Below are 12,494 nucleotides of genomic sequence, written 5' to 3' on the forward strand. Positions count from 1 at the left end.
AGGCAGTATGGACCAGGCACGGCGTTATGGGTGGGCCTGACGGACCCAGGCCCACCCACTGTTCAACAGGCCCACCCAAAACTTTTCTTAAAAAAAAAAATAATAATAATAATATATATTATATGTTTAATTTATTGCACGGCTCTTTTCAATGCTGTGGAACGAAAGCGTCAAGGGAAGTGTTTTTGCCTCTGAATCACGTCTTTGATATCACTCCGCATGTCAGGTATTCATCAACCCCAGAGTATTCGGTTGCTAAGCAACGTAAACGTCTTATACAGACTATTTCTCTGCTAATCAACGCTACGAATAGTAATTATAAAAAGTCACACCTTGTGAAGTTATTTTTTTGCATTGGCAATATAGCCTTTAACTTCACGTCTAATAGCCTCCAGTCCATCACCGCATTGGTGACAGACACGATTGATTTGATCGGGAACCTCAAACAAGAACTGACAGACATTCGCTCAGGTGACTGTGCGTTCTTAAACATGCTGGCAACAACAAATAAGATGATGGAGGATCATGATGTCAACAACTGGGATGTACCCAGTTTGCCCTCCCGCTCAAGAAATCTCCCAGGCCGATTTGAGGGAAGTATCTTCACATGCACGTTGGGGAAATCGACAAGAGTGAGGAGTGACAGTGACCTGCGCAACATTTCCAACGCGCTAATAGACTGCCAGCTTAATGAACTGAACAACCGATTCCACAGTGACACCTATGGGCTCATGGCATCGGCAGCAATCCTGATGTCCCCTAGCCTCGATATAAATGACACCACTTTGGCTGCTAAAGCGAACTCTCTCAATGATACAGGAAAGCGCTTCCAGATATCATATATTCCATATCAGAGTCGGAGCTCGCAGTGTTTGTGCAACTCATAGAGAGGAAGAAAAACAGAGGAGAACATCTCCTCTGTCCTCCTCTGTATCTGAGGTCCTGTTTTTGCCGTTCCTGTCCTGATGTCTCGTCTGTGATGTTTGCAAATGGAGCTGCCGGGAACAAGACAAATTTCAGACTTTGCTCTGACAGTAAAGCATTGTCGTATCGTGTCGTAAAACTGGGTAACCATACCTACCAAAACCAGATCTAACCCTTTCCAGGATTGCCCTACTTCATAAGAAAACCAAACAAAAACCGAAGCCCATTGTCCCATCGCCTGCCCGGTGTGACCCGCCAACCCGCCCCTCCCAACCTGTGCCCCCCCCCCCCCCCCCCAGAGGTGTCAGGGGATATGGCGTGGCAGGGCGGTCCGGTGTGGGCTGGTGGGGGCATGGTGACGCTTCCTACACATCCATATTAATAATAATAATAATAATATATCGTTTTTTTACAGCGCTTTTCTTGGTACTCAAAGACGCTTTACAAAAAGGAATACATACCTACAGTCCAGACACTCAAACAAAAGGCCAATAAACAAGACACTAGACAACACATTAAGAGAGAGAGAGAGAGGGTGGAAGATGGCGGAGGATGATTTAGCAGACGTTGTAGGTGTCCTGAAGAGATGGGATTTAAGTTGACTTTTGAACGAAAGGAGTGTATCAGAGTTTCGGATGGCCAGAGGGAGGGAGTTCCAGAGGGTAGGGGCGGCGATGGCGAAGGCTCTGTCCCCCAGGGTGCGCTACGTGGTCCTGGGGATGGGGATGAGAAGGTTGATTCTGATGCTTTAATTTAAAAACCATGGCATGGATCAAGACTGGAAGAAAGTGAACAAGCAAGGAGCTTTAGACAACACAATAGGCCTATTCCGTTACCAAAACACCTCAAATTGCAGACAGTTGCTGTTGTACAAAAAGGCTTAGTGCAATTATCGGTATCGCCACACCTTTGCCAGTATTGTACGCCAACTAGTGGGCCATAGACAGTTGCTGTTGCCACTATTTATGATGGCCAACAGTATCATAGCTTCATGATGCACAACCTGCAGGCCAAGGCCTGCAGGTTTAGAATTGAATCCAGGTAATTATAGGATCTATTATAGGTGATACGGAGAAGGCATATTTTTGTCACCCATTATTTGTTTTGTGCATTTTTGTTCTTCGTTCCGGCTTACCAGTGGTTGCCAGTGTGGTCACATCCTTTTGTTACCTTAAACAACAAAAAGTCAGTTATTTAATCCCTTGGTTTATGGTTACTGTATTTTATATATTTGTTTAACATCAAGTTTGAATTTATTTACGTTTTTTTAAGTTGGAGTATTCATTTATTTGTGGAAAAAGTATCGGCCTGTATGTTCCTCTGCTCTTATAATCCCTGGCTGAAAGAATATATAATTTTGCTTGTTATATATTTATATCTATACATTTGTTCCATTTTGACCGTAAAAAGTCAAATCAGGGATTCTTCTGTCTCTGCTCTTCTTTCAAATCAAAGGGGGCTTTTCTCATTGGTTTGAATGTCAAATAAGTTACTTGGGAGTTCAGTGCTGTGTGTCGCATCATGATAAATCACTGTGACCTGTACCTGTAGTTATGGCAACACAGTAACACAGGTGCCGGGAAACACATTGAAAAGTGAAGCGATCTCATCCTTGTTCTTAATTCATCATGCTCAAAAGTTGCTCCATTGTTTAAGCAGGGCACCTCAGGTTCCCTGCCACTGTTTGTTGGACGGATCCATTTTCATGTTGACTTCCTTCTTCCCAATATACGTTGTTCAGCCAAGAGTACCGTTGTATCGTCATGGGATAAAGGATCCCTTTAATTCAAGAATATAGCCATCATAAAAAAAACAGTTCTGTGATTACATTTTAAAATCGGTGTGTTCGATAAATAACGCGACCGTTGTCGATTCCACTCCAAGACCGTGACTCAACAATGTTGAAACTAATTTGGGGGGGTGCAGGTGCTGCTACTGTAACCGCATACAGTAGCAGCACTTTCTACCAGGACAAAGGTTTGTATGCATGCCTTGTTGGGCCGGAGTCACGTATTCCCAAGAAGCTGCTTTGCTTTCAGCGCCACCTGTCTCCTGTACCCGCCCTTCCCAAGCTTTATCTCCGTGGATCGGGTCACTCTCTCCTCTGTTCCCATGTATTGTTACAGCGATGGGGAAAACACTGCGTAACAAGCATTGGAACAGGACACAGCAGTTCAAATTCATATCAATACCCTCTCTCGGTTTCGTGACCCCTTAGTCCTTGAACGACGGAAATACTCAAGATATCTGCATCCACTTTGCCATGACGTAACTCGTTTGAAATGTGTTGTTAGATATCTACACAAAGATGTGTCTGAGCAACACATTGTTTAACTCGATCGATACCTTGAATTTTAACATCTACCTACATCTGGGACATGTTCTATTTTTTTATTTATGAGAGAGACGTGTAGAAGCGAATAGATTGACTGGAGGCAAACCGAGAATGGGAAGAGAGAAACTACGAGGTCCGTTTAGAAAACAGACCCTGCGTCAGACCCATACTGTGTAGGTCTATGGGTTACCTGGAGTGTGTGTGTGTGTGTGTGTGTGTGTGTGTGTGTGTGTGTGTGTGTGTGTGTGTGTGTGTGTGTGTGTGTGTGTGTGTGTGTGTGTGTGTGTGTGTGTGTGTGTGTGTGTGTGGTGGAAACACAGCAGGCTTGTGGGTCAGCAGCTTTATGTCAAATCCTATCAAAGTGGGAGGGACCCTGCAGCCTGATGTCAGTCAGATGGCTTATCAACAGTGGATGTTTACATTTAAGCCTTTATATTCATATCCATGTTCACATTCATTTGAGATTTGAAGTCGCTGACCCCTTCAGATCGCCCATTCCCTGCAATCAGCAATACCTAACACTACAGGCAGAGAGCTAACTATCTAAAAAGCACAAAACGGAGATCATTCCCGGACCATTTGCAAGGGCACATGTGTACGCACACAGACTCTCACACACAGAAAGCTCTGGATAAAGCAGGGAGCCATGAGTCGGGAGCCATAAAAAGGAAAAGATCTCCAAATTAGCTTTAACATAAGATGGACAGACAGAGAGACAGAAGGGGGGGATGATGGAGACAGAGAGAGAGACACAGAGAGAGAGGGAGTGGTTGGCGCATCCATCACTTGAGATACAACCATCGTACTCTCGTCCACCCCTCCCACCTCCCCACCCTGTGCTATCGTCCCCTGATACCTTTCATAGCCGCGGGCCCTCAGGGGAAAGCCTGGCCCCATTTGGACCCTACTGATTGGTTCCCACACCCTAGGACTACCTGGGCCATCGCTAAAAAGAATCCAGAATATCTTTTGTATTGGACTCCCCTGTATACTAAACGAATGGTGATCCCGCAGTCAATGTCAAAGATGGGATTGGTGGGAGCTATAGGGGTTTCTTTGGTATTCCTATCGCTAACTCAGGTAACTGACCATTTTCAACGGTAAAATCCTTGAATAACATTACGATCATATTCATTTTTAAACCTTTTTTCCACATTATTGTTTCTACAGATACCATTTACTCATGCAGAAGGTAAGTCATTGGTTTTTGTGCGGAGTCTAAGAAGGTTGAATATTAATTTGTTCAAATTGTATAAGATGTTGAGGATGTTGATAGATTTGAAGTGTAGATATAGATGTGTAATTAAGTTTAAGTATTTTATTAAAGGAGAGGCGGCTGTTTTTTGTTCAAGAACGATCAAACATCACCATCTCCATCTCTTTCAGGACCATGCATAATCACATCAGTGAGTTCTCAAAGCCCTTCAACGCTTCATGTAAAATGGGATCATTATCTCGGGGCAACAAATTATTTTTTGGACATACGAGTTATCAACTCGACAGACATTGCACCTGTTGTGTTGACGTTATCTGGGTCCGCCAAAGAAACGGACGTTCACGGTTTACGGCCAGGAGCCCACTACAGCGTGACCCTTAAAGTCTTCCAATACTACTTTGTAGTATGCCACGTTACGCAACAGGCGTCCACAGGTAAGCATCCACGTTCAGTAGGACTTGAAAATATAAAGAACACAAATCAAGTTATTCAATTCGAGTATTTTAACGTGTACGTTAGTCGTAGTCAACGGCAATGTTTTGTTATTATTCAAATGAACAGTTACGCACATACCTATACGAAGCATGCAACACGCCTAGCAGTGTCATTGAAATGCCTTTGCACTCGTCTTCTTTCTAGTGCCCGCAACCTCCCAGATAATATACCGGAGGGCACTGTCCAGTACAAGCGTTCGGCTAGAATGGGCACGTGTGCCGACCACGGACAGATACATCGTCTTGATGGAAGGACAGGTTGGACAGAATCACCAAATGATTTTGAGAAATACCAGCGTGGTATTCACCGGACTGGAGCCCAGGACAGTGTACAACTGCTCCGTGTTCACCGAGAACGAGGCAGGCAGGGGGCTTCGGAGCGCTCTGAAACCCATCTTGACACGTAAGTGGGGGCTTCGTTGTTGAACTCTAAAGCTGGGGGGGGGGGTCTTTTCTCTCTGCATGGGATATTTGTCACAGTCAAATATTACAATTGTTAGCACTTTATTAATCTTGTAAGAAAACAAAAAAGATAATTAAGTGTAGGCTACACTCTTAGATATGGATATCAATAGGTTCCAATCTCAATTTGAATCGATCATTGTGTGATTGATTGAGGGGAATGGTGCAATGTGTAGCAACTGATTCAAACACTCCATCTGTCCCTGTCTCAGTTGCGCCACCCCCAAACGATATCGTCGTGCGGCAGAACGGCCGCCAGAGAGCCCGAGTGTCGTGGCAGCCAGTGGATCGCGTTCTGCTGTATCGAGTCACCATCCGGAACCAAGACCAGCCAAACAGTGAACCAATGGTGGCAAACGCAACGGCTCCCTATCTGGACTTTGACACCCTGTCATGTACCACCTATGACATCTCTGTGTCCTCGTTCCACCGATTCCTGCTGCCCGGAGAGCCCAACGATGTCTCGTTCACCAGCGACGGTGAGTCAGGGCCAGGGCCAATATCAATAACTGGGCGATTAGAATCTAGGTCAGCCTTTCATTCCGAGGCACTCCATTCACACACGCAGAATATTATCTCGGGCAGGGAGGAGGTGGGGGATTTGGGTTCCTTCATGACTTTCTTGTTATTGTCACGTCAACAAACTGTGTGGGGGAACATTGAAGGCATGGATGGAGCCTCCTTGGTAGGTTTTTATTTCAGGCTGAGATAAGGCAACAATGAGGCCTTCATGAGTGTGACACACCCACAGGTTGTGGCCACTAATTGGATGCTCATTTTGTTTTGCATATGCTCTTGTTTCTCTTCGTGTTTCTCCTGAAGGAGGAGGTCCTGGTTAATAAGACATGACCCCTATTTTTAAACAAGTATTCATGCTCTGTAGAACACATCTTAGTGTTAAGTAGAAGGAAGAACCAAAATGTCATACAGTTCTCTTGACGAGAGAAGTTCAATGTTTCCTTTGTGCGACACACCTTTGACGTTGAGACCCCTCTCTCCAACACAATCTAACAACACCTTGCGTTGCGTGACGTGCAGCCCCCAGAGCCGCCAGCGGTGTGGTGGTGGACTACAGATGTTCCAGCAACACGGCGGTGGTCTCCTGGGTTCCCGTGGTCGGAGCCGACTCCTACCGAGCCACGGCGACCCACAACGGCACGGTGAGGTCCTGCCTCAGCCGGGGCTCCCAGTGCCAGATCGAGGGGATGGCCTGCAGCCAGAGCTACGTGGTGTCCGTCATCACCATCGCCGGGGACTGCGAGAGCCACGGAAACTCAACCACCAACTTTCAGACCGGTGAGAGTCCAAAATACCGATGTGTGCCAACCAGGGTGGCCACCTTCCTCATGACCAAACACGTCTCCGGTGCAAAAGGCCCTCATGGAACGCCAACTAATCGGTCGATCGCACACGGCCACGACCACGGGGTACGGGTATGGTGTTGTGTGAGTAGATTTGTGTTCAGCCCAGACTTAAATTAAAACATTCTACAACTCTGTGAAACGCTTAGTAATCATCAGATTTCCTACAAACTGCTGTTGACATCGCTGTGCTTCACTTCAATAGCCGTGTTCCTCCTTCCCAACACATATTTGAGTTCTGAAGTTCACTTCTGTGCTTGCGTGCGTCTCTGGGCGTCTCTTTGAGAACTGGGTCTCCTTTTGAGCTCTGTTGTCCCAATATATTGTGTTGTTTTCAGCCTTCTGAGAATGGGCCTCTGTTTATGGAAACCTGAAACCTCTTAGAGTGAAAGGCATGGAGTATTATTTTCAATATCGGGGCGTTTTAACCTGAAAAGTCATTGTGACGCCTTCCTTTGAGGTTTACCCGGTTTCTACCTATATCTACCTATATCACTGTAACTGACTGTCTCAATCTCTCTCTAATGATATGTAACTCTCTCTATCTCTCTGTCTAACATTTATATATTTTTCTGTTTTGCTAAATATAGTTTCTATCTATATCTCTATCTAACTATCAAGCTCTGTCCGACTATCTAACCATATATCTGTCTAACTATCCATCTCTGTCTCACTTTATCCAACAATCTATCTCTCTAACTTTATCTAACCATCTATCTGTCTAACTATCTCTGTCTTTATAAATCTATATCTAACCACCGATCTCTGTCTAACTATCTATCTCTATCACTTTGTAAATATATCTACTCTGTCTCTCTATATCTATTCATAGCTCTGTCGTACTCTAACTATCTTGTTATGTTGTTATAATATAAGGTAGACAAAGATAGTTAAATATATATATATTTACAATATCTAAATCTAACTATCCAGCCATCTGTCTAACTATATCTATATCTTACTATATTTATCTGTCTAACTATTAAATATATCGAACCATCTCTCTCTGTTTTACTATATATATAAATATATATATATATATTTATCTCTGTCTAACTTTATCTCTGACTCTACCTAAATCTTTCTTTGTCTAACTTTACCTCTATCCAAATATCTCTATCTTTGTCTGACTGTATATAGTAACTACTTGTACAACTCTATCTTTGTAATGATCTACATATCTGTGTAACTATCTGTATAACTCAATAGCTATCTATTCTATGTCCAACTCTTTATATGTCACTGTCTAACTATCGGTTTAGCTCAGTCGATTCCTGTCTCCCTAACTCCCTTACTTTATGTCTTTCTGTGACAGTGTCCTGTCCTCCGGATAATCTACAACTGTACAGAGAGTGTTCCATCAATCTCATCAGCTTATCCTGGGATCGGGTCAATCACACGGATCACTACATAGCGACGCTGGTGGACTCAATGGTATGTTGACGTTAGCTTTTAGCTTAGTCCCGAACGGTTAGGTACTAAGTGTGGCACCGCGGCTCTGAGAGTGACCCGCCTCCCCCAGATCGGCACATAATTCCGTCCATTAACTCAAAATGGCATGTTTATTAAACCAAACGAGTCTTGAAGCCGCTAAGCCAATGCTCCTCCACCTGCTCCTCAGGTGCTTCACATTGGCGCTAATTGGTGACAGCGCCAATGCGCTCACTGGCGCCCTCTGGGGGAAATGGGTGGTATACCCCGTATACCACCTCTCCCCTGGGCCACCAGGGGCACTGTTCCGGAGCCGGGTTGCCAAAGCACAAAATAATTTCAGTCTTTGCACTGTAGAAATGAGAGCACTGCGCCTATAAGTAAGTGTACTGTAGGGATAATGAAGTGCACTCAATGTAAGTGCGCGATTTCAGACACAGCATCTGTTTGTAGTCATCATCAACGATTATGTCATCGGTCATTGTTTACATCAGAGAGTGTGACAGAGTGTGATAATTAATTCATTTTGTAAACATTTTATATTGTAGAGTTCTTCATTAGAAACATGACTACAAATATATAGACAATTGTATCATTGTGTGTGAATCTTCTTATGCAATTGATACGGGCAGATTGATAGATTGTTCATTCCCAATCATGACACATCATAGACTACTTCACTTAACGAGAATGTTTCCATCATAACCAGAGAGGTTCAGTAGAACATTAAGCACTTTAGGAGGATAATGTTTCTCCTGCTTTCCCTTCAGGGAGAGATCCAGCACTGCATGACGGCTGATACCAACTGCATCTTCACGAGGACGACATGTGGGCGGAGCTACAACTTCACAGTCTCCTCCGTCACCGGAGACTGCTCCAGCCAATCTAGTTCTCCCTCTTTTATTAGGACAGGTGCGAAAGCCTCATTACATTACAGCAGTGCAGCAGATGTAACGTAGATGTAACGAATTTTAAAAATTGCCATTTGAAAGAGTAACGTGCCGCGGGCTCACATCAGACGCATTTGAATGCGACAGAACCGCCTAGTGGATAAACTTGACACATCTGTAAACAGATCAAATGTGTCTCTCTGCGTTTTTTTTTTTACAAGTGCATGAAAGTAGCATAAAATACACGATTCGTATTTACTTCATTTGCAACTGTATTTCAGGAACTGCTTTAAATTGAATATTACTTATGATACTATTTGTATTGTTATTGTTGTTGTTAACGATTGGAAACCCCCTTCTCCTAAGAGCAGCACCCTGCAACCCCAAAACCTTCACCACCAGTTCCAGCTGCCATTCGGACCAAGTGCTGGTCACATGGGAGCCAGCGGCCGGAGCCTTTTACTACGACGTGATCGCCCTCGGCAACCAGGGCCCAAACGACCTCCGAAACTGCAGCTCCACCGGCACCAACTGCACCATGCACGGCATCCAGTGTGGCCAGCATCTGACCACCAGCCTCACCGCCTTCGACGACGAGTGTGCCAGCAGAACCCTCGTGAACACTGTGTCTGAAACTGGTGAGGGTGATTTAGGCCCAATCCCATTTCTACCCCTTACCCCTCCCCCTTGTTTTGAAGGGGGAAGGGGAAGGGGTAAGGGGAAGCGGTAAGGGGTAGAAATGGGATTGGGCCTTAGTTTCCTGTCGTCCGTCGTGGCGCCTGTAGTAAATCTCAAACTGTTATGCGACGATACGGGGCCGCACCGGACGCGGCGCGTCCCGTGGACGAGCAGACAGGTTGGATCCCACTGACCGTCATGTCCGTGCCCCCGCAGGCCCGTGCGTTCCCCAAAACGTCTCGGCCACCATGGACTGCGGCACCGACTCCGTCACGCTGAGCTGGGAGGAGGCGCCCGGCGCGCTGTTCTACACCGGCCTGGCGGTGGACGCGGCGGGCCGCAGGAGCGTCTGCCATACCCTCGGCACGTCCTGTCAGGTCGCGGGGCTGCCGTGCAGCACCGCCTACACCGCCTCCGTCGTCTCCTCCAACTCCCGCTGCAACAGCTCCGAGAGCGCCAGGGTCACCGTGGAGACGGGTAAACAGCTCTTTGATCTGCCGCCGTGTTCGTAGAACGCGTCCGATTGCAGCCGTCTCAAACGGTCGTTTGAAACGGCACGTTTAACTGCAGGGACGGGCAACACTTGCGCCTGACTTGGTGTGATGCAGAGCCGTCCGTTGCCGTGGACACATTGTTTGCATTGCAACCAAAACAAAAATTCCTGCATCTGTTTTTTCGGATGAGCAACTCAACGAATGAGTTAGACTGAATCTGTAGAAATCCCCATGACAACGCATCCGATGTTCTTCAATGACAGGTGATTGAGTGACACATGACTAACCCCCCGTGTCGTCGTCATCGTCGTCCCCCCCCTAGCCTCGTGTCCCCCAGACAGCGTCGTCGCCACCTTGGACTGCGGGGCCAACCAGGCGCTGGTCTCCTGGGGCAGCCGGCCCGACAGGGGCTCCTACACGGCCACGCTGGTGGACCCGGAGGGCCGCCTGCGCAGCTGCAGCACCACCCAGCACCGCTGCACCGTCACCAGCCTGCGCTGCGGCCAGCGCTACACGGTGTCCGTCAACCAACACGACGGCGTCTGCCCCAGCATGCCGTCCAGCCCCGTCCACATGGACTCCGGTGGGTTCCGCTGGGGGGAACGGAGGGCTGCGCGGGCGGGCACACTGTGACGGGGTCGGCAGGGGCTCGGGAGCTAGAGCAGGGGGGGGGGACTTCTAACCGAAAGGTCGCTAGTTCGATTCCCCGGCTCGGCCTAGCTAGAGTGTCGAGGTGTCCCTGAGCGAGACGCCTCACCCTCACTGCTCCGGACGTCGCCTTGCATTGACACCGCTGGTGTGTGTGTGTGTGTGTGTGTGTGTGTGTGTGTGTGTGTGTGTGTGTGTGTGTGTGTGTGTGTGTGTGTGTGTGTGTGTGTGTGTGAGAGACTGTGCATGAACCGTTGTAGGTTGCTTTGGAAGAAAGCATTTGCAAAATACTTTACAAATGTAAATGTAATACTTGCTTTGAATGGTTTTCTTTGGTGCGCCCTGCAAAAAATTAACGTGCCCCATCTGCACACACACACACACACACACACACACACACACACACACACACACACACACACACACACACACACACACACACACACACAGAGGTTAATACACTGATCCTCAGAGTGGGCATAGGAGCAAAGCTCCGTTGCAAACGGTCGTGTTGGAAACGCTTTGGTTCTCTCTGTCTGTCCGGCCAGTTGCGTGCGGTCCGATGGACGTGAACGCCAGTGTGAGCTGCGCCTCGGGGACCCTGGAGGTGGGCTGGGGCGCGACCCCGGGCGCCGACCGCTACACGGCCGCCCTGACCCGCGGCGACGGCCAGACGCTGTACTGCAACGCCAGCGTCCCGCCGTGCAGCATCGCGACGTCGGACTGCGGGCAGGAGTACAGCGTGCAGGTGATGTCGTACAGCGGAACCTGCAGGAGTTTCCCCAGCAACACGTCCGTCGTCAGGGAAGGTACGTGCCGTAGTCGTCCTGCGTTGTTGACGTTGGTTTCGTCTGTGGGCGACCCGGCGTAGAGCGCGGGGTGCGCCCCCTGCTGGTCGGATGGCTCAGTGCTGAGCGCAGCGACCCGGGTTAGATTCCTGCCCGTGGTCCTTTGCTTCATGTCCGCCGCTGTGTCTACCGTACCTTCCCGTCCAACTCACTCTATCATGAAGCAGAATTTCATTGTTTTAATTTAAACGATTCACCAGGAATGGTTAGATGGGCTCCACCTGCACAATGCTCATGGGTGCCAATGGGTGCTAATCCCCCCCCCCCCTCCCCCCTTCAGCACCCTGCGTCCCCACTGACCTGGTGGTCGAGAGGATCTGCGGCAACAGCAGCGCCGACGTGAGCTGGCGGGCGAGCCGCGGCGCCCTGCGCTACGACGTGATGGTGGCGGCGGCGGCGGCGGGCGGCGGCGGGGAGCGTCTGGGCTGCTCCTCCAGCGGCAGTACCGCCTGCCGCCTGCAGGGCCTGACCTGCGGCCGGATCTACAACGTCAGCGTGGTCGCCGTGGGCGACGGCTGCTCCAGCCGGAGCGAGGCGGTGGCTCTCCGTTCAGGTGAGCAGATGGAGAGCGGGACCCCGACACAAAGACTGTTCTCCGATTTTTGGACGTTTTTATTATTTTGTTTACCTCGTTTTTTCCTTTCCATGCGTGTTCTCAATGATGGAAAGGGTCTTTGAGTGACATCCAAAAAAGCGTTTTTTTAATCGTGTCA

At 48.1% G+C, this 12,494-nt stretch overlaps 1 protein-coding gene across 1 annotated transcript in view; it reads left to right on the top strand.

Annotated features, from left to right (window-relative positions):
* Window positions 1-4,214: 4,214 nt before the first annotated feature.
* LOC132468584 (uncharacterized) overlaps window positions 4,215-12,494 on the top strand; it is a 45,648-nt gene continuing 37,368 nt past the window's right edge. Inside the window, exons 1-13 of the mRNA XM_060066308.1 lie at window positions 4,215-4,339; window positions 4,430-4,451; window positions 4,646-4,909; window positions 5,115-5,372; window positions 5,644-5,910; window positions 6,470-6,727; window positions 8,108-8,226; window positions 8,994-9,135; window positions 9,485-9,751; window positions 10,008-10,268; window positions 10,608-10,868; window positions 11,482-11,742; window positions 12,062-12,334. Of these exons, the coding sequence (XP_059922291.1) occupies window positions 4,259-4,339; window positions 4,430-4,451; window positions 4,646-4,909; window positions 5,115-5,372; window positions 5,644-5,910; window positions 6,470-6,727; window positions 8,108-8,226; window positions 8,994-9,135; window positions 9,485-9,751; window positions 10,008-10,268; window positions 10,608-10,868; window positions 11,482-11,742; window positions 12,062-12,334 (2,734 nt within the window). The 5' untranslated portion in view covers window positions 4,215-4,258. The remainder of the gene's footprint in view (window positions 4,340-4,429; window positions 4,452-4,645; window positions 4,910-5,114; window positions 5,373-5,643; window positions 5,911-6,469; window positions 6,728-8,107; window positions 8,227-8,993; window positions 9,136-9,484; window positions 9,752-10,007; window positions 10,269-10,607; window positions 10,869-11,481; window positions 11,743-12,061; window positions 12,335-12,494) is intronic.

This window comes from Gadus macrocephalus, chromosome 12 (genome assembly GCF_031168955.1).
Source record: "Gadus macrocephalus chromosome 12, ASM3116895v1".
Classification (NCBI taxonomy): Eukaryota; Metazoa; Chordata; class Actinopteri; order Gadiformes; family Gadidae; genus Gadus; species Gadus macrocephalus.